This window comes from Quercus robur, chromosome 6 (genome assembly GCF_932294415.1).
Source record: "Quercus robur chromosome 6, dhQueRobu3.1, whole genome shotgun sequence".
NCBI lineage: Eukaryota > Viridiplantae > Streptophyta > Magnoliopsida > Fagales > Fagaceae > Quercus > Quercus robur.
In genome coordinates, this window is record NC_065539.1 from 16,463,206 (window position 1) to 16,491,147 (window position 27,942).

General features: G+C 32.0%; 2 protein-coding genes and 1 long non-coding RNA gene across 5 annotated transcripts; 2 read left to right on the forward strand and 1 right to left on the reverse strand.

The window, feature by feature from the left end:
• Positions 1-794: 794 nt before the first annotated feature.
• Positions 795-4,727, forward strand: LOC126733002 (probable beta-D-xylosidase 6). The gene is made up of 6 exons (XM_050436111.1): positions 795-1,628; positions 1,726-1,892; positions 2,002-2,099; positions 2,203-2,553; positions 3,012-3,428; positions 3,890-4,727. The coding sequence occupies exons 1-6, from the start codon at positions 888-890 to the stop codon at positions 4,486-4,488; spliced, it is 2,373 nt and encodes a 790-aa protein (XP_050292068.1). The 5' UTR covers positions 795-887; the 3' UTR covers positions 4,489-4,727.
• Positions 4,728-13,801: 9,074 nt separating this feature from the next.
• LOC126733003 (uncharacterized) lies at positions 13,802-15,169 on the forward strand. The gene is made up of 3 exons (XR_007659594.1): positions 13,802-13,992; positions 14,613-14,700; positions 14,868-15,169. It is a non-coding gene; the product is annotated as an uncharacterized LOC126733003 (long non-coding RNA).
• Positions 15,170-19,369: 4,200 nt separating this feature from the next.
• Positions 19,370-27,684, reverse strand: LOC126733004 (glycine-rich domain-containing protein 1). Of its 3 annotated transcripts, none has more exons than XM_050436112.1 (10): positions 27,624-27,684; positions 27,333-27,355; positions 26,628-26,795; positions 25,877-25,994; positions 25,492-25,746; positions 24,438-24,893; positions 23,318-23,856; positions 21,218-21,413; positions 20,331-20,486; positions 19,370-20,243 (listed from the first exon to the last, which is right to left on the reverse strand). In XM_050436112.1, the coding sequence occupies exons 3-10, from the start codon at positions 26,783-26,785 to the stop codon at positions 19,668-19,670; spliced, it is 2,454 nt and encodes an 817-aa protein (XP_050292069.1). In that variant the 5' UTR covers positions 26,786-26,795; positions 27,333-27,355; positions 27,624-27,684; the 3' UTR covers positions 19,370-19,667. The 3 variants fall into 3 exon arrangements, with proteins under 3 accessions (XP_050292069.1, XP_050292070.1, XP_050292071.1); XM_050436113.1 differs by lacking the exon at positions 27,624-27,684 and adding an exon at positions 27,486-27,501; XM_050436114.1 differs by lacking the exon at positions 27,333-27,355 and having other exon boundaries at positions 27,622-27,642.
• Between the last annotated feature and the right edge of the window lie 258 nt (positions 27,685-27,942).

Sequence of the window (27,942 nt, forward strand, 5' to 3'; positions counted from 1 at the left end):
TAATTTTCAAATTTTATCCTATTCCACCCAAAATGACTATAATTTTTCATTTCAATTAGTTAGCCAGTACGAATCACTCTTCTATTTCATCTTGTTTAAATTTTGGCCCATTTTGCTTCATTCCACCCATTTCGATTAATTCCACTAAATTTCATCCGGTATGATGATTTTGGCTGGTATGTAAACGAATCATTATTTTTTTCCTAAACTCATTTTTTTTATTACTTCACTTAAATATGAAATATTATTATTATTATTATTATTATTTTCCTTTAATAATGTGTTTTTCTTGTTTACTTTACTCACGTAAAGCATTTTTTCTTCATTAATATATATATACTCATATATGACATGTTATGTACTTATATTATATAGCAAAAACATTAAGAGTGTATACCATTTGATTTTGAATTAATAATTTAATATGGTATAATAATATCATGTAAGGCAGATTTTTTTTTTTTTTTTTTTTTTTTTTTAAGAAACCATTTGATGCAGACTTAGGTATATATAATATATACATAACTTTAGCAGCATCCTCAAAACGATAAGTTTAAATATGTCGATACTAAAATCTTCCATTCTAATGGACAAACTGAGTCCGGTTTGAAGCGGTATTCAAAATATTAGTTAGTATAATGCTAATGTTTGTTTTAGCTAAAATTGGTGTTGTTTAACTCTTAGACTTATTCTCCTTATTTTGAATGATTCTTGGTTTCTTTGCTGGCTTAGGATAAAATTGATCTATTTTGTAACCACTTAATTAATAGTATATAGATCATGTTTAAAGTCTAAACCAAAAAAGTACCCAAAAGTGTCGATCTTAAAAAAAAAAAAAAAAAACAAAAACCTTTGGTAAGTCTAAGGACAACCTCACCTAGTCCTAGATGCGTTCCCAGCAGAGATTCGTACTCTTTGTCTTCCTACTATTCCTCCAATTCTGCAGCTCAATCTCCACATCAAATCCACACCCTGAGTTCCCATGCAAGCCACACCACCATAACTCCTATCCCTTCTGCAACACTTCCCTTCCCATCACCACCAGAGCTCAGTCTCTCCTCTCTCTCCTCACACTCCCAGAAAAGATCCAACAGCTCACAAACAACTTCACTGGCATCAAAAGGCTCGGCATACCCGCCTATGAATGGTGGTCTGAATCACTCCATGGTATTGCCACCAATGGCCCTGGAGTTTCCTTCTCTGGCACCATACCTTCTGCTACTAACTTCCCTCAAGTCCTTGGCACAGTCGCTTCTTTCAATAGAAGCCTTTGGTTCTCCATTGGATCGGCCATTGCTGTTGAGGCCAGAGCGATGTACAATGTTGGTCAAGCTGGGTTGACATTTTGGGCACCTACTATCAATATTTTCAGGGACCCCAGATGGGGGAGAGGCCAAGAGACACCAGGGGAAGACCCTATGGTCGCTTCAGCTTATGCTGTGGAGTTTGTGAGGGGCTTTCAAGGTGGGAAATGGAAAGGTCAACGCAGAGATGGGTCTGGATGGAAAAGAGTGTTGAAAGGGGATGATGGGAGTGAAAGACTAATGGTCTCTGCTTGTTGTAAGCATTTCAATGCTTATGACTTAGAAAAGTGGCACAATTTTAGTAGATATAGCTTCAATGCTGTGGTAAGACTCATTATTCTTGTTTTTGTAATAGTATGTAAGTTAATTTCAACTGGGTTTAGTTTGTTTTAGCTTTGATTGATATCACTTTGGTTGGTAGGTTTCTAAGCAAGATTTGGAGGACACTTATCAGCCGCCATTTCGTAGCTGCATTCAACAAGGCAAAGCAAGCTGCTTAATGTGTTCTTACAATGCAATTAATGGAGTTCCTGCGTGTGCGCGAGGAGATCTCCTACAAAAAGCTCGATCTGAATGGGACTTCAACGGGTAAAGATTTTTTAAAAGCTCTTTATTTGATATGAATGATAAAATTGCACATTCAAATATGATTGATTAGAAGACTCATAGGCATGCCCATTGGTGGCATTACATACAGATATATCACCTCAGACTGTGATGCTGTGGCCACAGTTTTTGAATATCAGAATTACACAAAAACCGCAGAGGATGCAATTGCTGATGTCCTAAAAGCAGGTCTTTATAACTGTTAATTTTGATTATAGTTCACAATTTCTAGTGATAAATCCAATTAGTGGATCTTTCCCTGCAAAAGTTACAATGTATGCTCTAATTGTAGGAACGGATATAAATTGTGGAACATATATGCTCCGAAATACAAAATCTGCTATTGAAAAAGGGAAGGTGAAGGAAGCAGACATAGATAGAGCTCTTCTCAATCTTTTCTTGGTTCAACTCCGTCTTGGGCTGTTTGACGGAGACCCCAGAAAAGGGAAATTTGGAAAGTTGGGACCTCAAGATGTCTGTAACTCCAAGCATAAGACACTGGCACTTGAAGCAGCAAGGCAGGGAATTGTTCTTCTGAAAAATGATAAAAAGTTCCTGCCTTTAGATAAAAATGTTGTCAATTCAATAGCTGTTATAGGTCCAATGGCAAACAATGCAAGCTTACTTGGCGGTGGCTACACCGGTATGGTTTCTATTATGATTTAAGTGTGTAGTTAATGGGTTCATAAAAGTTTTCATTGATCATGCTAAGATTTTATTTACGGTTTTTTGTACATTTCCAAAATCTGTTTTCTGATTTATTGCTCACAATCAATTGTTGCCATGGAAGCAGATTAAGTACTAATTCACAAGTTAGTTATCCAATTTTGGGAACAGTATGAATGACTACATATGGATTGTGGATTTATCACAGACCCTTCTCTTTGACTACAGCATGCCCCTCCTTCCCCCATTCAATCTTTATATATATATATATATATATATATTTCTGAACTATGCTCAATGTTAATGCTTATATTTGTTGATACTTCTCAATTGTGCAGCTTTAAAATGTTTAGAAGTATAAATAAATAAAATGAAAATAGAACTTCATATTGGAAACTGATCTAGAGGCTTTTTGGCGGTTTATTAATTGTGTAGGAATTCCTTGCAACCCAAAGAGCCTTTCTGAGGGATTTCAGGCATACATAAAGAAGACATCTTATGCAAAAGGTTGCTTTAATGTATCTTGTGATTTTGATAATGGATTTGATGAAGCAGTTCGTACTGCCAAAGAAGCTGATTTTGTTATCCTAGTCGCTGGGCTGGATTTGTCCCAAGAAACAGAAGATCATGACCGAGTTAGTCTGCTCTTGCCTGGTAAACAGAAGGCCCTTGTATCCTCTGTGGCCGCTGCAAGTAAAAAACCTGTGATTCTAGTTCTTACTGGTGGTGGACCCCTTGATGTATCATTTGCGGAAGAAGATCCATGCATTGCAAGCATTCTCTGGATTGGTTACCCTGGTGAAGCTGGAGGAAAAGCACTTGCAGAAGTCATCTTTGGAGATTATAATCCTGGTTGGTATCAGAAACTTTAAATTTGTTTTAAAGGAATATGTATGCACCTCAAGATCATAAATTATCCTTAGCATAACATCTAAACTTATGAATCGATCCTCTTGAATAGTATCACTGCCAGAAGTACAGAAGCAATAACCAACACAATATTATTAAACCTTAGTCCCAAAATATTGGGGTCAACTATGAATTCTCAACAAATTATTAGGGTCAGCCACATGTATTCTTTTCCGCCATTCTATTATGGCCAGAAGTAATAACCAAGTGGTAATGAAATGAGTCAATCTCTGCAATTCTCACATGATTCGGAGACAGACTCAACTGTAAATGCCATGACAGAGGTTTACTTGTTTTATATTGCTGTGTAAAATGATTTAAGATTGTCTCTTGCTCTGCGGAAGCTAAATACTTCAAAGTTTTTAAAGCAGAAGTTTGTTGTTATATTTGGATGTGAATAACAGGTGGAAGACTACCAATTACTTGGTATCCTGAGGCATTCACCGGCATACCCATGAATGATATGAACTTGCGGGCTGATCCTTCTCGTGATTATCCTGGAAGAACCTACAGATTTTACACTGGACATAGAGTCTATGGATTTGGACAAGGCCTAAGCTACACCAATTATACCTACAAGTTCTTATCAGCACCAAACAAAATAAGTTTATCGGGATCTCTCAAGTCTGATTCCAGCAAAAATGTACTGCACGAGGTAGGAGATGAACTTGGTTTTATTCACATTGATGAGGTGGAATCTTGCAATTCACTAAGATTTTCTGTTCAAATTTCTGTTATGAACCTGGGTGATATGGATGGAAGCCATGTTGTGATGTTGTTCTCTGAAGTGCCAAAAAAATTTAAAGGCACTCCAGTTAAACAGCTAGTTGGATTTAATCGTGTGCATACTTTGTCACATGGATCTACTAAAACAAGCATCTTAGTAGATCCTTGTCAACATCTTAGCTTTGCAAATGATCATGGAAAAATGATATTGCCCTTGGGTAAGCATAAACTAATGTTGGGAGATTTGGAACATTTTATTTCAATTGAAACTGATTGAGGCCTATTATAATTCAAAATTGCACCTGTTATTGGAAATAAGCATCAATCTTGTTATTGAAGCATGGACTTTATTTTTGGGGGTGAGAAGCATGACATTATTTGAAAGGAAATATGGTGTCATTTAATACACTTTCAGATAACGAAGTTAATATTTCATTGGCTTCCAGATTCTGGAATGTTTGTTGTTGTAAATATATAACAAGTGTTATCGATTGAATTTAACTATTTAAATGCATAAAGTACATGATGGGAGCCCAGAAGTTGAAACTAAGACCATGGAAATGATGCAAAAATCAATGGCCTTGGACATGGATATTGGATAGGGACCTGAAAACCAAATGAGTTGAAAAGGTAAATGAGATTGAATTTCACAAGAGAATCATGGTTGTCTAAACTCTTGTCACCTGCAATGCTTGCTAGAGTGGAAAAGGTAATGTCCAAAATGTATTCAGTTATTAAATTTTTCCTCATTAAGGGATAAAATGATACATTCGACTGTCTTTATACTAATCTGGATGATCATTTGGTAGTGTTAATGCCGTTCTGGTGTATCATGGCAATTGTTTCTTTAAGCCATGAGACACACTCTAGAAGATTAAGCAGATTAAATTCTTATGGAAGGGGGAAAGGAAAGAGAAGACAAGAATGAACTGTAACCCAGCTTAATTTGCTTGTCATAAGCTGTTCTTGTTGAGTATAAGGACTTCTTACTTTGTTTAATCATTATGATAATCCATGGAAATTAATGCGAACTCAGGAACTTCTCACTTTGTATCATGGAATATTTGATAATTGAAAGTGAAATCCGCATTATGCAAATATTTGTGGTATGCAGTACTTCTATTCCCAGCAAATATACAGGTTTTGCTGAATATCAACTTTTTAAATTACAAATTGATGAATTAACTCTGATGGAGAAGGGGAATTTGAATCTAGTTGTCTCATTTAGAAATATCAAGAACTACAAGGCTCTTTCTTCTCCAAAAAAAAAAAAAGGAACTACAAGGATCTTGACATAAGATGTTAATTCTTATATAATTTATTTTATTTTATTTTTCTAAAATCTCATTTCATTTTGGGGATAGAAACTATGGACGAGGACTGCTTGAATAATTTTTTCACTACAAAAAATTGAATTATGGTGGGTAGACACCTCTTTTGTTTTGAATATGTTATGAGATCTTGTTATGCACAATATAATGCTAAAAAATTCAGTCAAGATACCAATACAATGTAATGCTAACCTATCATCAAATTTGAAGTCTTTCTTCTTGACCAATCCCGCTCTTAATATTTTCTTTGCCTGTTTTTCTATATTTATTATTTACAAGTAGATAAAGAGTATTCAAAAACTAAACTAATAAATTAACCCACCCACATTTAACTTAACAATTAGCCCACCCTTACTTATTTATCCAACTCCTAATAATAAAAATACAATAAAGACTTCCTATGCATTTTTTAATTGAAGAGTTCAAATAATAATTGATTTTGATACGATTTTTGCAAAAAAGGACACATAAAAAAAAATAATAAAAGGAAAACATGATTGACAGGGTGAAGAAAAAAAAAAGAGTAATTTAGCAAACCGTTCGAAAATGATTTTTTTTTTTTTTTTTTTTTTTTTTGAGCAAGCATTCGAAAATGATTGAAAACTTTATTCGTGTGGACAGAGCAGAAGTCCATTTTAATGAGTAATAGCTTTTATTAAAAGAGGTCTCCTATTGCTGTCAAAGTATAAACAGTTTTGGATTTTTCTTCCATAGCCAAAGCATATCTGCGTTTGGATTGAGCTGCTTGTGTCTGCGTCTGCGTTTTGTTTGTTTGTTTGTTTGTTTTTTTTTTTTTTTTTTTTTTTTTTTTTTCACGCGTTTTTCAGATTGCGGTTACTGTTCATATACTGTTCAATAAACAGTAACCGCAAACTTTGACTTTTCAAACTTTTTTTGGACCAATCAGTGCACATCGTGTACTGTTCACAGATCCACAAATTTCACTTTTCAACAACTTTTTTATTACAAATGGGTCTTACGGTACTATTTACACATTTAAAAATTATTTCGCTACAGTGTTTTTCGGTTTTCAGTTTCAGTTTTCAATTTTCAGCTGTATCCAAACGGATCCTAATCTCTAAAACGCCTACAAAGTACAAAGGCACTTTTTGCTAAAGTCATTGTAATAAACAACTGTGGGGCCTGAGAATTCAGGGCCCAAGCCCATTATACATCAAGGCCCAAGGGCTCAGCCCAAGGAAGGATTCCTCCTCGGACAGGCCAGGCTGAGGAGAAAAGGACGCATCAGACCACTCCATGAAAGAGGATAAGTACTAAGAAGGAAAAGGACAAAAGGAAGCATGTAAATATCCAAGAAAAAGCTGCTACCAATGCATTAAGTGTTCTGCAACTAAAGGAACCCTGCTAAGCAGCCTTTACACCACCCCCAATGACTTTAGGGATGGGCTGATGGGACAAGTATCAGGACCATAAATACAACTCTACACGTGGACCCTAAAGAGTGGAGGGAAACGAGTATAAAAGGAAACTAAAGCCAAAGGGGGGGGAGAGGGCAAAAACGTAGAGCCTCCCATCCCATCTCTAGGAGAAAGACTCCAGGGGTGAAAACACCTTAACAATGTATGCACACCACAAAAAACCCACTGCCGGGTAACCGGGGGAAGAACCTAATGCTCCTCGGACTAAATCCGAGGAGTCCAATCCCTCAGGTTACGAAGCCGTAGAGCTTGGATGTTCAGGTTGAACCCTTTTTTACATGAGTTCGCCTAAAATCAGGTCCGGACCATCACCCCATGATCAAAGGCAAGCCTTTTAAGCCCACTCTCTACAAATCATATTGTGAGGGATTTTTCATGTGCGAGCCCAACGTTATTTTTGGGCCGTCCAATAATCGTGTCCCTACAACAACCATTAGTATTAATTTAAGGGTTTGGTTAATGTATGTCCTTAGAGCACATATTAATCATTTATTTTTTAAAATATTTTATAAGGAATTGAAAAAACTATTAAAAAAGTTGGTAACTTTTTCATTTTTTCATAAAAATTTTCCTAAAATGATTTACTAATGTATGTACTAAGAGTATACATTAATAAAATCCTTGATTTAAAACTCTACTGGGGAATATCAATCCATTTATGAGCAATATCTTTACACAATTACTCATCATAATTATAGAAGTGGCTTTGGCTTTTTTTGTTTTTTTACTAAGCAATAATTCATGCAATACACAAATAAATAAATAAAAATCTAACACAATATGATTTTTATTTCTCTTTTATTTATTTATTATTTAAATATGAAATTTAATAATTTTGATTTTTATTAATAGACATTTATTATAATAATGTTTATGCATAGATGATGGAACTATATACTCTAGCATTTCTCATTTTTATACTTGTCTTTGTATGTGAAATTATATATTCTACTATTTAAAAAAAATGATGTACTAAGATTCTTATTGGGTTTATAAAATAGAATAAAATTAAAGTAAATTAAATCATGACAGTGTAAAATTGTAAAATCATAAAAGTTTATATGACACAATATCATGAGTTCAATTACAAGTCAAAGAACTTTAATTTTATATCTTCTAGTTAAGAGAAGCGCTATGTTCATAATATTTTCACAACAAATTATAGGTGGTAAGTTGTTATTGATTTTAATTTAAACTTATCATTGAAATTACTTTTTCGTCTATTAATAATAACTCATAATAACCTGACACTTAAGATTTATTGTGAAAATATTGTATAAAAGTTATAAACATAGCATTTTTTTAGTTAAAGATTAATTTTTATAAAAATTAATCTACCATTTCATTTAATCAAGGATGTGCTACATTCTTCTCAAAAAAATAAAATAAAATAAAAAATAAAAAAATAAAAATAAAAGATGTGCTACATCATTTTGGACTTCACCTTTCACCTACCCTGAATTCTGGAGTTTTCTACTTTCCTCCGTTCATACAGCTAACTAGTATGACATAACATGCATGATATCTTTTATTCTAGAAAAATGTTAAAATTATAAACTATTTTACAACTTCTAATGTGATAGACGAATTATTAATAAATAAAAATGTGATATTAGTAATGAGTCCATATGAGAATTAATACAAAATTTGTTATATCAACAGTTTGTAAAAATATTATAAAATAGTTTGTATTTGTAGCGTTGCTCATTATTTTGATTTCTAATTTACGTAAATCAAGGCACATTAATATTAAGAAAAAGCTCATTAATAATTTCAAATATTATAATAGGGTGCACACTTTTTTTCTTCTTCTTATCTAATGACCAAAAGTCTTGTAGATTAATTGTTTGACAACTCTTTAATATTAGGATCTAAATCTCCACACCCTCAAGTTCAACTATGGATGTATCAAAAAAATAAATAAATAAAGCAATTGAACATGAAATAACAAAATGGATAGCTAAAAAACGAGAAAAGAAGACATCCAACAAACTTTGATAACTTTGCATGGAGTTGGGGTAAAAAAAAAGAATGCCAATAATAAAAAATCAAAAAATCAAAATGCCATCATCTTAAACAGTAGCAGCTCCAGAAATTTTGTTTAGGGATCCTTGGAGTCCCACATCGAAGAGAACTTCCCCCACTTTCTGTCTTATAAGCTATGAAGCGAAGGAGTAGTGTACCATCAATTAAAAGTTCTCTTCAATGTGGGACTTCGAGGATGCTGTGTAAAAGCCAAAGGCTAAAAATCAGTACATCCAAGGTACCCACATTATCTATTTGTCTTTGTTTTTATAAAAATATTTTAAAATAAATTACTAATCTCAATTCTCATTTCATTGACTCTGTATTAATTATTGACACACACGACCAAACTTATTCATATTACATAATATTATACACTACGTGTCTACTTAACCAATCAAATACTTAAACAATCACTAATGTTACAATTTTTTTTTCTTGAATTTTACTAACTTTATAAAAAAAAAAAAATAGTTATTATAATATGATAACAATACACGAAAATTTAAAAAAAAAAAAAAAAAAAAAAAAAACTCTCTATTTCCTAATTATTAAATTATATAAAGTTATATAATATATTTATACTATACACACATCATAATTCACACAAATAGCATTATAGTAAAAAGTAATATATTTGACACACTCACACACATATAATATAAATTTATAATCTTTACTCTTAGAGGCTGAAATACTTGTAATAAGGGTGTACAAGATTTAAGTCAAGGTGAAAAAAAAAAGTATTTTTAAGAATAAATTAAAGTATTAAACTTAAAAAAATATTTTGTATAATATATATATATATATATATTGAAGTCAGGGGATTCATTTAAACTCCCAGAATAATGAGAAACTATAGAGTCCTCTGGTGGACCATGTCACTTGTCCACTATTTCACTAAAAAACTTCAATTTGTTTAAAATTGCTGAGTCAGTAATTAATTTCTGTTAAATTTTTTTTTTTAACTAACAATTTTAAACAAGTGAAAGTTTATTAGTGGAATAGTAGACCACATCACTTGTCCACCATGTAGATCTTATAATTTCTCCAAAATAACCTGTAGCGCCGCCCATGATCTTAAATTGGGTATTGTTTGGATCACAATCGGGTGCAATTACCCCATTCTCACTTACAAAACTTTTTTTTTATCACTTTTTTATATTTTTACTTTATCCAACTATTTTTATTTAATGGTTACGATTGAATGTTGTTGTTATTGGTTTTTTTTTTTAAATCTCAACCATTAAAAACTACCGCATCAAATAAAATACCCTAATTTTATTTTATTTTTTTAATCTCAACCATTAAAAACTACTGCATCAAATAAAATACCCTAAAATATTGCACAAGATCTAACTCCTTATTTTCTTACTATCACTTTGCAAATGCTTCTGTGGGGGCCGTGGAGTTTAAACTTTAAAGTAACCCAAAGACAGACTCGTTATAAAGTGAACGGCCAGAGTAAAAGATTCTAAAGAGTAAAGGGTCTCCATTCCTTTCCCCCCGAACGCACCCCCTTACAGCAAATGAGCATTTTGTATCTCTTTTTTCTTTTCTATTTTCACATCCCTTTTGAATCAATTAATTATTTTATGCATTTCTATGTTTTTATGGAAAAAGATTTTATTTTATGTATCAAATATATACAAAAAAAAAAAACCCTTTTTTTTAATGGCAGTTTAAGGTATCTCGCTTATTTACTATATACATCACATAGGAATAAGATGGTATCTATTTTAAATAGATTCATTCATAATTCAAATAAAATATTATAAATATATATATATATATAGCTGAAAACTAAAAACTAAAAATATTGTAGTAAAATAATTTTTAATTGTGTAAATAGTATCGTGGAACTTATTTTTAATTTTTTTTTTCCTGAATAAAGTGGTTGTAGGTCCCGTGAATAGTACACAATGTCTCTGCACTGCGTAATCCACGTGCATGAATAGTGTGGGTTACTGTTCATGCGCTGAAAAAAAAAAAAAAAAAAAAAAGGCTGAAACGCAGACACAAAATGAGCTGCGTTTTAGCTAGAGCTGCGTTTTAGCTATCCAAACCGCACCATAATGTCAATTTATTTAAAATTTTAAATGACAAATGCTATGTGAACTGTAAATAAAAAAAAAATTAAAAAAAAAACTTTGAAATAAATTCTCTATATTTCACTTAAAATAGAAAAAGACTATTGCAAGGAAAGAGTACCAATGTCATCTTTTAATTAAAATAGTAAACCAAATTTGGTCTCAAATCAGATGGCCTCCAAATAAGCTAAGTGTCTAGTAACTTAACTGATACACTGTGTTTTTAACAAAAAAATTCAAATCCCCTCATCTTCCTTTAGTGTAACTATCATTTATATATCAAACAAATAAATTAAAAAGAAAGAAAGGAAGAAAATTGTCTTCCAATAAGTTCACAAGTCAAATGATAACGTGTGGAGAAAAAAGAAAGAAAGAGAAAGAATTAGAATAATTAGAAGAAGTCTCTATCAAGTATCAATGTAGCTAGGACCGAAAGTAATACACTCACCCAGACAACTGCTATCATTTTTGACAATTAGGAACAACTAGAACCAATAAATGCAATTTCCTGGGGGATAGACCTTCTGGGAATCAAGCATTCTCATCGAGTTGTTTCCATCTATTTGTTTTGAATAAATTAATTTGTGATACAATCTATTTCATATATTTTTCATAATTTATTGACGAAATAAACTATGAATAATTGGTGCATAAAAAAATTATGATGGAGGTAGATCTATATTCTCATTAATCCCAACTTATCATCATAGAAATTTATGAAAAAAAAAATTGTAAAATATGTTGTGTATTTTGCATTTTTCTTTTTAGATAGAAGTATAGTTCCTTTTCACCAAATCAGTAGATATATTTGGCTATATAATACCATGAAAGATCATTTTGTTATATCAAATCATAAATCTTACGTTGCAATACGAACCACCTACTATTAGTTGGAGGAAGAATTTGAAGGGTCATTTTTCTTTTTGCCTTTTTTTATAAGCAGGTTTTATTCTTAAAGGAGACGGAACTAACTACCAATCAATTGTGCTGTTCCTTGAATCATAAAAAAAAAAGGGTTTCTGCATGCTTAAGGTTCATGAATTGTTCTTAAAGTGGCTCCCTTTAATAAAGAATTTAAGATACTATTTATGACAAATTCGTGTGTTGTTCCTTGAATCATAAAGAAAGGTTTTTGCATGCTTAAGGCTCATGAATTGTTCTTAAAGCACCATTGTGTTGCCTTTAATTAAGATACTATTTACATCAAATTCTTGATAATATTATAAATTTTCTTTTCTCTTTTGTCGAGAATATCATAAATTTTCAATGTAAAGAGAATCTCTATTACTTTTTGATAATTTAATAGGTTTTAATTGAAAATATTTGGAAGTGCTCACTGATTGAATTACAAGATTTTTTACAAATATTTGTCATTAATAAAATAATTTTTCAAAATTTCAATTTAAGGGCCAATGGTAAATTAATATGACCCACCCATGTGCAAAGCTATATATCTATCAGGGTATTTATGTTATGTCGGAAAAAAAAAGGGCTCTCGTGAGCTGTCAGGGCCTCACTAAAACTAATCATATATGTGGTTTTATTTGGGGCACTCTCTCTTCTGCAAGAAACTAAAGTGACAACCTGTCCTCAGCAAAAGACCCCAGATGAGATCACCGTCCAACTTGCCACCTGTACATTTGACACGTGTCCTGCTGTGATGTTTGCTACTCTCACCAAATACCAACTCCACTGTATTCCCCTTCCCCCACACTCTAGCTCCATTTGAATGCGTGTCAGGGACCTGTGTTTGCGTTTTTTGTTTTTTTATTTATTTATTTATTTTTAACCGTGTATAAACAGTAACTTATACTGTTCATACACATAGATTTACAGTGCAAAAACAAAATATACCGTTCATATATTGTTACCGGACTTACAACTATTTTATTAAGAAAATATTGAAAATAGATCTATGATACTATTTATATATTTAAAAATTATTTTATTGTAATATTTTTAATTATTAATTTTCAATAAAATTAGCTGTATTGGATAATCAATCTAGCATGTTTGGCCAAGGAGGAAAAGTGGTCGTTTTATATATATTAAAAATGCTGGAGTGCCCAAATAATTTCTGAAAGAGTAAAAAAAGTAAGAAAGAGAAAAAGAAAGAAGAACAAACTTTTTCCACGAAAAGAAAAAAAAAAAAAACCAACGAAATAAGTGGGATACGTATGTTGTGGATTTGGTGTGTTTGTGACTGTGTGCGTCAAAAGTTTACAGCAATTCCTTTTCATAATATTCTTTGAAAAAAAAAGGAGATGTTTTTGTTTAAACCAATCACTTAACTTTCTAAATAGTTCCTTCTAAATAATAAAAAATAAAAAATAAAACTCACTAAATAGTTAGTTGACATTGCCAATGGGGGTAAGAGTTGAGTCCAAGTTTTTGTGCATTAAACTCGTTAAAATTGAGACAAATTCAATGTTTATCGTGCACTAAAAACTCATTGAGATATGAACACGGGACATTTATTTGACACTTATCTAAATTACAATAAATTTTTTATTTTTAATAAAAAAATCCTGTAAGTTCAATACACAGAAAAACAAACCCAAATCGGTTTTAATTAACTAAACGTACAGGTATATAATTTTATCAATTAATTGCCACGTAATATTAACTTGGAGGAGACTCGAGAACACTTGTCTTATTTTCAATATATCGCCGCATAATACCGCACTTGAGTAGTGACAAAATCCCACTCAAATACTACAACAACAACAACAACAGTATATAAAAACCATAAACATAGTCAAGTCCTCTCCTCCAGAAAACTCCCAGTTTCGTTTTCTCTTTAGTTGGGCCTGTTTTTTCAGAGTAGAAAGCTTGGTCTTTGTTAAGTAAGCAGAGATGAGCGATCCTAAGTATGCGTATCCCTACCCTGCTCAAGGTATGCTCTTTAGTCTTTTCCTTAACTCCTACTTAATCTTTTCTCCTAATTTTTTTAACCAGTTTGTACCACCTTTTTTAATTTGTTTATTAGTATTTACTTATTTTCTGTTTTCGTTCTTTTATTCTGGGATTACAGCCTGTGCTTTTATTTTTCTTGATTTATTGAACTAGGGGTTGAAACACTGTCTGATTACTAAGAAAGAGGGAAAATATATTTAGTTGGTAAACTTTACCTTAGTATAATCACCATTTTTTTTTTTTTTTTTTTTTTTTTTTATTATTATTTTGCTTGGTATTAGGTGTGAAAGCTCTGAAAGTTTAGTTTTTGGGATTTGCAATAGGGACTGTCTTTACTTTTCTTTGAAACCCTATATATTTCTTTGGACACAATATGCTCATAATCTAAGATGGTATTTTGTATAATAATTTGATTTTAGTTTTGAAAAATAAATTCTGCACTTTTGGGTTTTTAATTTTTGCTTCTTTGGAATATAATATTAATAAAAGCAGTGCATGCCTTTACCTTTTCTCTTTTAGATTTTAATCAATTTATATATTTTATTTGCCCCCATAATTGGTGGGGTTAATGAATTAATAATATTTCCCAATTCATCCCAGGTTATTATCAAGGACCCCCAGTGATGGCACCGCCACAATATGCAGCAGCTCCACCACCTAGGAGGGATCCTGGTTTCCTTGAGGGATGGTAAATATATATGTCTCTACTCTAGCTATCCATTCATGTGTCTGAATTATATATTTCTCTCTCTCTCTTTTAGAAAGTATAATTTTACATAATCATTTTTATGTGACAAAAATTCCATTCTTTATTATGTCTGATGGGGTTTTGGTTAAATGTTTAATTTGTTACAGTCTAGCGGCTTTGTGTTGCTGTTGCCTTATTGACGAGTGTTGCTGCGACCCTTCCATTCTCTTTATCTGCTAATCAACCAAGAATAATTTCACCTCCTATAAATATATAATTGTAGGTGTAATGCTTGGGCGTGTTCTTATTGGATTACCATGCGTGCTTATGTTTTTACTTTTTTTTAAGCAAAACTTATGTTTTACTTTTTAGCTCTGGCTAGTTCTTGTCTATCTTCATCATTGTGGTGTAGTACTTACTTAGACTCTATTCATCAATTTTAGCTTTTAGCTGGATTGTTGGGTTGCTATTTTTTCAAACTTTTTTTATTTTTTATTTTTTATTTTTTGGGGTTGTGGATGAAGGAACGACTCCAATTCTGTTTCGCACAGATCTCGAGAATCGCTAGTAGTAATAAACTTTCATAATCAATAGGTTTGACTATCTGTGCCTTTGGTAGGTATAATAAATAAATAAATAAAAGAAATTTTAAAAAATGGTACATAAAAACTAAAAAGGTGAGGAAATAAACTTAAACTAAACGGATAATTAGGGTTCATTTGAGAATGAGTTATTTAGCTGAAATTAGAAATTTTTTGCAAGCATCCACTATGATTTGTGGCGAGGAACACAACACAAGTATTTGACTCAATTTTTTTTGTTTTTGTTTTTTTTTTTAATACAATATAGAAATTTTATTATAGCTTAATTTAAGTGTATATGTGTGTGAATTTTCTTTCTGGAGACTTGAATTCCGGTCTTTTCCCCTCACACTCTATAAGCATTTAATACTTGCAAAGTAACTATTGCGCCAAGGTTACGCGGTGATTGTTAGTAGTTTTTAATGTAATTGGATTCGTGTTAAAATGGTTGGAAACATCAATTTGGGCATGACTAATAAGCTCATAATGTTAATTATCTGTAATCTCCAGTTACCCGATTTATATTTTTGTGTCAAGACAAGTTGATTTATTTTGATAGTATTAACTTATTTAATCTATACAAACAAATGTCTTTTTTGTTCATTATAACTCTGAATTTTAAATATAAAATTAAAAAATTAAGTGAATTCGAACGGTGAATCAAGAGTTTTTTATGTGATGCCCTGATCCTTTTACTCAAAATGAAAATTAGTTAAACTTTTTTTTAGGTTCAAATAAGAACGTTTATATAATATATTATTAATATTTTAATTGATATTATGAAATATAATTTTTATAAGATCTATTTTTTTATAATTATTATTATAATTTATGTTCTAGTGTATGTTATTCATAATAATTAATTTTTGTCATATTAATTAAACAAGTTGAGATTAGTCGAGAAATTATTAGGTCTACTAGGAGGACTGTTGAAGTGGTCTTTCTTATCTTTTTAACTAATAAAAGGTTGTCATTTGTGCAAATGTGACATCACTTAATGATTTTTTTATTTTTTATTTTTGTATTGATTAGGATTCTGACTCACACATTTGTATAAGTGACATTATTTCATTAGTTGGAAGGATCACTTCAACAATTCTCCAAGTGGACCTAATAATTTATCGAGATTAGTCATGCATTTGTCCATCTTACACGACATGTTTATTAAGTATGTTAAATGTTATGCCATATCAACTGGTACACAAATATTATGTAAAATATTATATAAATAGTGCTCATGTTGATTTGTGTAGTTAATAGATCCTACCCAAACATGATTCATCAACATAAATTATTTAATTTTTTCAATTTATCATTTTTTATTTGAATAAATGTAGAGTTTTAACTTTTAATAAAATATTTTTCACAATGTATTGAAGTGATAAGTTGTAAGTAATGAAAATAAAAGTGATGTCAATAATAAATATATGTGGAAAAAAATTATTTATCAATCACAACTTATTAAAAAAAAAATTGGTATAAGTTGTATTCATTACCACACAAAAAAAAAAAAAAAAAAAAAAATCTTCCTTTTTTCAAAATTTTTTTTTTTTTGGGATGGAATGAGTAATTAACTAATTATACTATATATATATATATATATAAAATGTCTGGTAATATCTTATTTTCTTCTTTCATATGTTGAATTTTATTAATTAAATTTAGGGTGGATTTAATGGAATCATGAGTCATGACATTGACGAGGAAGGTTACAATGGTCAATTTAGGCTGCAAACCCGAGAACTACAAATTATTGCAAGAGACTGACCTGTAGGTTTTTTTCAAAACCATGGGGTCCACCTCATAGAAATGGTGGCAGATGGTACAGGGACTTGGGAACTTTAGCCAAAATAATTTGAAATTTGCCCAATAATTTAGTTAGATCCATTATAGTATAAGTTATCCGTTGAAATTTGAATGGATATATGGTGACATACTGACATGGAGCGTGTCATGCTAGTGACTAGGATACTGCACCTAGTGCAATTAGGGAATTACCCCATCCTAACAATTATTTTTAACTACTTTCACTTTTGAACTTCTATTATTATTATTATTATTATTTTTATTATTATTTTTTAATTTTCAATTTCAATCATTAAAAGTTATTGCATTATTCGAACTCAATCATTTCTCATCGTGCAAAAATGTACTTTAGGCATCATGCATGTAAGAGAGAAAAATTAAAAAAGTAAATAGCAAAAAAAGTTTTAAAGAATTTCTGATCCAAGGTCTGCAATTAAAAGAAAAATTTTTAACTTTCAATTTCAATCTTTAAAAAGTAATTGTTCCATGTAATAGCACCATTAACTTGAGCTTTATTCAATTCATGCTTTATATGGGCTCAAAATTTTTGTGAGAAGAATGTGTAATTAAACTTGATGAAATTGGATTTGCATCCATTAAATTACCAAAAAAAAAAAAAGGACATGGGTAGGAATAACAACCTGTTTTAGTTTAACTCGTCTTTACCTATTCTTGAAATTAACCTAACTCAACCAAGTTGAACCCGAACTCGACCTACTCACCAAGCATCCATTATAAATTATAAATTTTATTTTTTTATTAGCTCATTTTCAATGTATATTTACTAAAATTATATTAGACTTTCTGCATTGTTGATGAAAATTTGTGCATTTCTCAAATATAAATCTTTTACTTTTAAGCTATTACCAAAAAAAAAAGGACATGGGTAGGAATAACAACCTGTTTTAGTTTAACTCGTCTTTACCTATTCTTGAAATTAACCTAACTCAACCAAGTTGAACCCGAACTCGACCTACTCACCAAGCATCCATTATAAATTATAAATTTTATTTTTTTATTAGCTCATTTTCAATGTATATTTACTAAAATTATATTAGACTTTTTGCATTGTTGATGAAAATTTGTGCATTTCTCAAATATAAATCTTTTACTTTTAAGCTTATTTGTTTATGCACAACATTTTAAAACCTCAATTATTTAAAGTACAATTATACTTTAACTAACTATTAGCAAGTAAATAAGCTTTCAACCAAAAACTAATCCAAATTCATAATTATTTTTATTGGTGAATTAACTTTATTTCATGCTTTATGTATAACAAGCATGTGCCTTTTCTTTTCTTCTTTTATGAAATTGTTGGACAAGTATATTATTATTATTATTAATAACCAAACAATAAGCCTAAGAGTTTATGGGTCTGATTGGATAAAACTTATTTTTCTAAAAATTGAAAACTTATTGCTGAAAACACTGTAGCAAAATAATTTTTAAAGTTGAAAACATTGTACATGAACACTTGTTACGTTTTTCCTTGTTCGACTGGTCCATGAACAGTGTGTGGCACGCTAGTCCAAAACGCCAAATGCAGAAACTTGACTGAAATGTGCAAATCCAAACGCATTCACTATGTATTATTCAAAAATTATTTTCAAATGTTTCATTTATTCTTTTATTTGTCCTAAAAGAAATACAAAAGAAAGAGGTTAGAAAGTATGTTAAAACCCTTTCTTTTTTTGTACATTAAAAAAATAGTGTCATACTAGTGTGAGTGTCACAAAACCAACGTGACATTTAAATACCACTAATGCTCGCCATGTGACTGGCTAAGAATGAGTGTTGTCTAGTATGAGGCTAGGTTGGAGAAAGGAAATGACACCAAATTATAACTTATAAGTTTGAGAACCAACTTTAATCCATCTCAGTGGTTTAACTTAACCAAACCCAAGTCCTTAGTTTAGGTTTGGGCCTGGAAAGTTGTTAGGCACTCAAGCATGTCTGATCAAATGAGTTAGCCTCCACTAGTATTATTAAGCCATTTTTAAATTTTTAAAAAAAAAATTTAAGGTTGATGATCTCAATCTTAAAGACAAGTTTTGGATACAAAATTAGTTGTAGCCATTGACAATAAATTCACTCAATATTATTCTCCCCAAAAAAAAAAAAAAAAAAAAAATTTACTCAATATCTTTTTATTGGATTTATACCCAAAAAAAGTGAACTTGTTCAGTCTTCCATTTTCTCTCCACGCTGTTTCTCACTTTTCTTCCCTAGATATTACGGTATACTAAATACTATTATTCTTATAAACTCGGTTCAGCACAAAGCTTATAATACAGTACGAGTATATATTTCAGTTTTACAATCGGAATTGTCTGTAATGCAGTCAACATACAGTAAACTCCACACTTTATTTTGCATGAGCAAATATTTCACACAGATATAGTACACCAAAGGAGCACCGCGGTGATGCTCCAAACCAAATAATTTGATGATTTGAAGATACTTGTATTGACCAGACACTGTTCTTGATGCAACCCCTGTACATAAAGAAACTATGACATATAAATAAGAACTTAAAATAGCTTGAAGTTCTTGGATCTTCCATCATGCTCATAAGCATCAAGCTGCTACTGCCTCATTGACATAGATGGTTGTTTCCTTTGGGTAATCATCCGTGCATGAATTACAAGCTTTATTTTCATTTGTAGGATTACTGCCACAACCACCACAGCCACCACTCTTCACCATGTTTCCACAGCCGCCACAACCACCAGAACCACACCCACCACATCCACCACTCTTTATCAAATTTCCACACCCCCCACCGCAACCACCACAGCCACTGCCACACCCACCGCATCCACCACTCTTCATCATGTTCCCACATCCACCACCACACCCGCTGCCACACCCACTACCACACCCTCCCCCACAACCTCCACTGGACAAGCCAACTTTTTCAGGTATTGCAGCATTTCCTTCAGCCACATCTACATTCAACTCTACTTCACTTGCTACAGAAGTGGTCAGTTTGGATTTTTTGCCCTCATGGACTTCATCTACTTCTTCAGTTTGACCATGCATCTCCAAATTTTTGCAATTCACAGTTAATCCGTGATATCCTCCCTTCTTAAATATATCAGTAAGTATAAATGCGGATGTAATTCCAGGCACCAACATCCAGTCTTCCTTTACCTATTTAATTAAAAAAAAAGATCCTGAATTTCAGACACTCTTTTGTCAAAAAAGAAAAAAGAAAGAAGATAGTTGGCAGCTTTTTACCCTCAAAAATCCAGATTTCAAGTCAAGCAATGCCACTGCTTTGCCATATGGATCTTCCTTAGAGAATTCAATTGCTGTCATAAAGTCCTGTTCACTTCTATGCTTCTCACAATGTTTGGGTTCATACTCCAGCTTTCTTCCTGGGAAAATTTTTACCTGTGGCAATAATATAAATTCACCAGACAAAACTTCAGAGGAGGCACTTCAATACTTACCCTGCAGGCAATTATGTATATATATAACTTGATAAATGCTATACATTAGGGTACAATAACTCAGACAAAAGTGTATCGCAAACATATACATCTAGCGAATATTGCAAATGCATCACCAAAGAAAATTGTAATATATAAACATTAGAACACTAAAAGAGAAGGGTAATTTTCCTGCAAAACATAAGTGTAAGCTCAAGAAAAAGGTTCCAGGTTAAAATATTGCCCTAATTTTCACATAATGTCGCAAATGTCAGTTTAACATATTGCCCTAATTCACATAATTTCACAAATGTCCAGTTTTTGGCACCAACATTTTTGAACATGGAGTTTGTTTGAAAAAGCTGTACTAAGAAAAAATTGAAATTTAAAAACATTGCACTTACAAAAAAGTGAAGTTTAAGAAAGTTGTACTTCGAAAAAATGCATTTAGAAACTGAATTAATAAACAGACAGAGTAGGGTGTCACATTAGCTAAAGCAATGTGTTCCATTTCATAGTTTCCACAAAAATATATTAATATACTGATAAACTGACTGACAATCAGAAAGTTAAGACAACTCTTATTCATAATTTCTGACCATTTCAAAAGCCATTCTACCGAAAGGAACATGTTTGTGCAAAGTCCTAAACGACCTAAATGAGAGATAATTAGGAACCAGAGCTTATGCATACCATTCTACTGCCCATGAGCTCAAAGAGATGACCATCTAAACTGGATTTCTTTTGAAGATAAAGGGACCACTGAGAATCCATTAATGACCACCCAGTCCCAGCAGCCTCTGCAAGAGTGAGTGTTTCACCAGAAGTCGTAATACCAATCACTTCCTTCCTTGGAATGCAGTTTTCCTTCACCTTGTCCTTTGAGTCCCTGAAGTGCATTTCACACCAGCATGATCATTATTCACAGCTTCAAAATATTTTATAGCATCTAAAACCACCAGTGAATTATATAATATTTTAAAAATATTCTAATGATTATTGCCTCAACTTGGAGGGTTCACTTAATTATTATAGAAAATTACAGTGGTCTACAAACTCTACACAAAATACATTAGTAAGTCGAGAATATGTAGAACCTAGTTTTGAGTAAATCAATCTAGATTACATGTTCCTTTCATAACTGCAACTACTAAAAATCTCCACACAAGCTTAATTTCTCGCTTTCATAGATCTAAGTTTGGATACTGATGCAGGCTGAGACCCGTGGGGATGGTTTAATCCAAAAGATTCAACTAAGGGAAAAAATGATAGTCTCATGATGCCACTCAACCAGGGGTAGCTCATACTACTTAATGCTACTAATTGTGGATAACACTCAATGCAAACAAGCCACACACTTCATTGACAGAAGGAATCACTCAACACCAAAGCAAGACACACTTGAGAACACTTTTCTGAATTAAAAACACTCTATTAGAATTAAGTTTAAGTGATTAAATTCACTATTTCCTAATAGCTTAAGCTTTTGGGACAATCAGTAATTTAACATGATATCAAAGCAGAAGATCATTAGTTCGATCCTTGCCTTTGCTCTACTTCCCATTTAAAATGTTTAAAATACCATGTGTTGGGCTCCCACTTATTAAAGGGGAAGTTTAGACACATGAAAGAGGGGGGGGGGGGGTATTAGAATTATGGTTAAGTGATTAAATTTACCATTTCCTAATAGCTTAAGCTTTTAGGACAATCGGTAATTTAACACACTCTATCTTCTTTACATTTCTCATAGATATTTATAGGAAAATACAATGTATGAGTAAGCAATGCTTACAATAAATGCATGACAATGTCCGAAGCAAATACAATTTACTAGATAGTCAATAGACAACTCCTAAGTTATAGATTACTAGCTATATAATTACCAACAAGATCCTACAAATAAATCTGACCCGATATTAATAACAATAAAAAGATACTTGGATGCACAAACTGACTGTTAATTGTCTTCCACATTGCTGACAAGTAAGAAAAATAACTTTGACCAAATATTAATAACAATAAAAAAGATGGAAACCTAAACTGACTGACAGTTTTCCTTCACATTGCTGACATGTAAGCTGACACTATGCTCTTGCATAAGATATGAGATGGTATGATTGGTAATCAAAAGGTTTCTTTGGAAGCAACTTATTTAAAATGGGGTTAATGAACCAATGCTGGCATAAACAGCTTTTATACATGAGCATGCTTCAACCTTGAAAATTGTTTGATTACAATCAGAAGTTTATACAAAAATAAATGGCCCATATATTTAATTTCGATCAACCATATAATACAGATTGTATGGTTGCAACTCTGACTTGTCGGGTTCAGGAAATGATCTATAAATTGGGAAATAGAATGATATATTCTAGCCTCAACCTCCACTCACATGAATTAAAAAATGGAGATAGAATGCCCAACATTATGGGTTTGAAATATATGTCTGTGTGTGTTCTTGCTCAAGGGTTTTTATTCTGAAGAAGTGAAAAAATAATAATAATCACCAATCCAAGTTTGCATAGGCAATGATTCATGATTGCTGGACATACTCTTAACCTACCAAGAAACAGTAACGTCCCTACATTAACAATATAGATTACAAGGTCACTAACATGACTAACATACAAGCATGAATGCACTCATAAGCCATAAGCAGTATAGTCATGCAAACATATGCCATCTGCCACACACCTATATACACAAAAAGACATATATAACAACCACATACAAAGAGTTGGCAGGTAGCGTTAAGTCTTATCTAGCAGAAGTTGTGAAAGAAAAAAAATGTACCTCATTTGGAGGCTTATGACTTCTGCACCAGTTTCATCAGTGACATGCGTCAATCTCTTGGCATGCTGAACCTTTCCAGGAAGAGGGAAAAAACAAGAATTTTTTGAAAATGGTCGAGAACAAATCATTTGAAACACACATGGTGCCGGAGACGGAACAGTGAAAGAGACAGAAACACGAAGGCAGATTGGTTTCATGATCACATTGCTAGAACTTGGCACCAACTCCAACCATTTTTCCACTGAAAGTTTAGAGACTGGTTCCAGAAAGTCTTGAAGAGAGAGTGAAGCAGAACCCAATATTTTGGGAGCCCTTGTTATGGGTAAGTTGGAAGTTGAATGGGATATGAGTTCAAACTGAAGCTCTCCTGTCGGTTCACATTGAAAAGAAGCAACCTGTTTCTCTCCAGACTCTGACAAAATACTCAATTTCCGCTTAGCATTAAAGAGTGAATCAGGCTGTATCTTACAAAATGAGACAGACAGACTTCCTTTATGACCCTCTGGTAAGTTCTTAACTCCAACAAACTCCAAAAGGACCTGGAAAAAGGAATTAGGAAGAAAATAAAATAGGAAACGTTAGAGTTGTTTCAATAATAGTAGCTCAGCTGCATATACCTTTATTTAACACATGAAGATTCTTTAGATAGAAACAGAAGCAATAAGCAGTTCATTACTAGCACCAAATCTTAGGATTGACAACCAGACAAGCAGCTGAAAACTCATGCTTTTATTAAAAGTGCTAGTACTGAATTTAGTAGTAATTGAATTTTATTGCATAATTTTGAGTCATTAAAAATAATTTATAAATTATCTTAAATAATAATTATCCTGCCCCATGTAATTATAGAACTTTTCAGTGAAAAATCCTAGAATACTCTAAAAAGAAACTTTATGAACCTAATATTATATAGCTTCACTTTAACTTCATCCAGTAACATTTTAAGCTCCAAGAGTAGAAAGCCATTTGCTGTATTTTTTTACTGGCTAAGAAATAGAAAGAAAATAGAAAACATAGATATATTTATTGAGAGAGAGAGAGATTTAATGGCATGCAACTGATAGATACTACAAAAATACCACATTTTGGAGATGGCCTAAAAGAGGTGATCAGAGATTACCTCCACAACCTTCAGCTGTGGAAACTGAATTATTTTCTGAAACTCCTTGGATGCAACTACCTCCTTGCCAGTCATGTCAGATAAGAAAGGAGTGGTTGTAACAGGAGATGGGGCAGTGCCCCTGTACATTGCCCCGGCTCTCCAATACCGTGTACCAAATGCCTCTTCCCACTGCTTGGTGGTTACAGAAAACCCAACATCAAGCTTCTTCCCTTTAGTTCTATCTGAGTCCATGTCATCATGCTCCAACACCTTTCCAAGTAGTTTAATGAGATCATTACAATAAGAAACAGGGTGCAACTGGTGAGTGTGCCAGATAAGATCAATGTCATATGTGGGAACGCAAAAGCATTTTATGGACTTATCCCTGTTGCTCTTAATTAGATGCAAAAATCCTTTATATCTAGCGACAGCTCCTTCAAGAAAGAGACCATCATTCATATGGGGTCTGGACACCTGTCACAAATATGAGAAAGGAAATAAGTTAAAATTTGAAAATCCAGAGGATATACATCAAGTAATATGTTTGAGTTGCTGCATGAATCTTTGAAGCAATAATGACAATATACAAAATATTAATTATAATTTTGGAACAAGCAAGGTAGATTACCTAAATATTATACAGTGTTTCCAAACAGTTAACTTACATTGTAAGGGCTGGCACTTTACATTAATTATAAAAAACTTATCACTTTATCCTACTTATGACAAAGCCTAAGAGCACCAATTATCTGATTTCATGTCTAAAATTAAGTCTCAGACACAAAAGTTCCTTGTAACACCCACATTATGGAATTATATACAGACTTACTTTCATATCATGCCTCCCAGATAAGGATTAATAATTAAGAACAATTTCAATACAAGGCATCACATTATCCTGTCATATTGTTAAACAATTGAAATAGCAATTCCAAGAAGCATTCAGTTTATTTTTTAATCAGAATCTGAAGAAATTATGAAGAAAGACCTGACCTCAATTTGAATAATTCACTCAAATATATTGGCTACACTTCACAAAATAAAAATAGAAAATAGAAAAAGTTCATCATACCTGGTAAAAGAAAGGACTCTGCCTTTTTACAGCTGAAACCAGATCATATTTTGTGTATTTTTCCAATCCAGAAAGCATCTGAGAGACATTTTCTGACAATGCACGAGTTATGTTGAAGTTGTAGGGCTCTTCTGGATACATTCTATTCCAAATTTCTTCAGTTTGCCTATTACAATTGCCTTGAACAGAAGACACAACATTAGAGTTGTCAAGGATTCTTCCATAAAGTTTCTCGCAGTCAGTTTTGTATTGTACCTGAATAACAAAACCACAAAAAAAAGCAGGAAAAAAAGAAAAGAAAAAAAAGAGCTTAGTAATCTAACTCCATTGAGCAAAGAATAGAAAAGGGATACTGAATTTATATGTTTTAAGTTCAGAATCCTACTGGATTAAGCCTGTGACAATGCCAAACCCATTCACAATCAAGAGGCACAACCAAAGGCCCTTCAGAAATCTGGGACTTGGAATGCTTAGCAAGTAAGGGAAGCCAACAAGCATTATACCTGAAATCAGCATATTCATAATTCATAACTTCTATTGGAGGACTCTAAATGCATACACTAAAGGGTGAAAGAATAAAATGCATAAAAAAAAAAACTTAAGTACAAGTTCTTAGGTGCAGTACATTAGGTTCCCTAATTAAATTTAGACACATCGTTGCATCAATCAATAAAACACAAACAATGTTACCTTTTGCAATGACAATTAAATTTATTGCAGTTATATGTGTTTGAATTTAATTGGGAACCTAATGTACTTCACCTAAGGAATTGTACTTCATTTTACCCAATGCATAATATTATAAAAAAATCCTCTATATTGTAATGACTGTTTAGTCCATGAATTCAATCCTTCTTCGCCTTAATAGGAGGAATGCATAAACCTTTACATACTATAGCTCATAAGCTATCTCTGTTTATCTTGACAAATTAAGTACAATAAACCAAATTAAAATAAACAATAACAATACTAACAACACCAGAAACCCAAAACAGAGAAGAGCCTACAATCCAAAAACTTACACCATTACTGCCCCAACATAGAAAACCCCAAAAACTCAAAGATTGATGTATATTAGTCATATTAGTTGAAACCAAGCAGCAAAATCCAAAAAACTATTTCTTAGAATGCATTACCTATAGATGGCCCATTCAAGGGCAGGGCCTTCATAGAGGTAACGATTCCTATCAACAGCGGCAAGGAACTGAAGCTGCAGTTTGGCTGCAGTCACAAGGTCTACACTTATCACAATCTTTTGTGCTTCATTCCACTCAAACTCTTGCTTCACTTCCATTCTCTCAATTCTAACCAAAAAAAAAAAAGCCAACTTTTAACAACTACATGATACAATTAAAACTCAAAATTCATATGATCAATGAAACTAGGAATATTATGAACTTGAATCTTAAAACCCAAATAGAAAAGATAGGAAAATTATTGGTGAATCCCATCAATGAATTATTAGAGAGAAGGAAGTATTGCTCATGAATTCATGGAATAGCTAATTGTACATATGAATCAAAGTTCCCAATACATAAATAGCTCCCAAAATAAATCCTTAACTCTTGTTTAGCTTCAAATTGGGTATCAATGTTCATGTTCAAATATATTTTTTTCAATCGGCCAAACATTAATCATTTACAGAACAAGGGCTAATGATCAGAGAAATTAAAGCAAAGAGAAGTACTTGCAAAGAGCAAACAAAGTCACAAACTCACAAATTGGGACTTGAAGTTAAAGATCCAAATCATATGTAAAAATACGATACCAGATATAAAAGAATCAGCATCAAAAGCATCAAAGTTATATAATTTGAAAGAGAAAGTTAATAAAACTCTTACCAACTGTTTGGTCGCCGAGAAAACTGAAGAAAGTGAAAGAAAACAAAAATTCAGAATCAAAATGAAAAAAAAAAAATTCAGGTTTGAAAAAGGTCTAATTAGTTCCGCGTGATTGAAAACCACAACGACAATTCACCGACGAGTAAACCTTACACGCTGTTTCTTTGGTCAAATTTTCTCGGAAACCAAACAGAGCTATATCTCCGTAAATATTAAAATGAACTAACACGTAATTATTGAATTAAAAAGTAAGAGTTTCAAATAATTCAAGCAGAATTAAATTACTAACACCTTCTTTGCTTTGCTTTGAGAACTTTGGTCAAATATTTGTGCGTTTTGGATCAGATATTTATAGTGGTCCGTGGTACAGTTCAATTTTTTTTTAGGTGACCAAATTATCCTCACTCTAATCTGAATCTATTTATGTACTTATCTATAATCTTCTCAATAAATATATATATCCCTGTATATATTAAGAAGATTCAGAAAGTTAGTTATTGTTTTTTTTCCTGTCAAAATGGGGATTAAAATAGTAAATTGGCAAAAAAAAAAAAAAGTTAGTTATTGTTTTTTTACTGTAAAAAATACCCCTATCTAAAACTCAAAGATA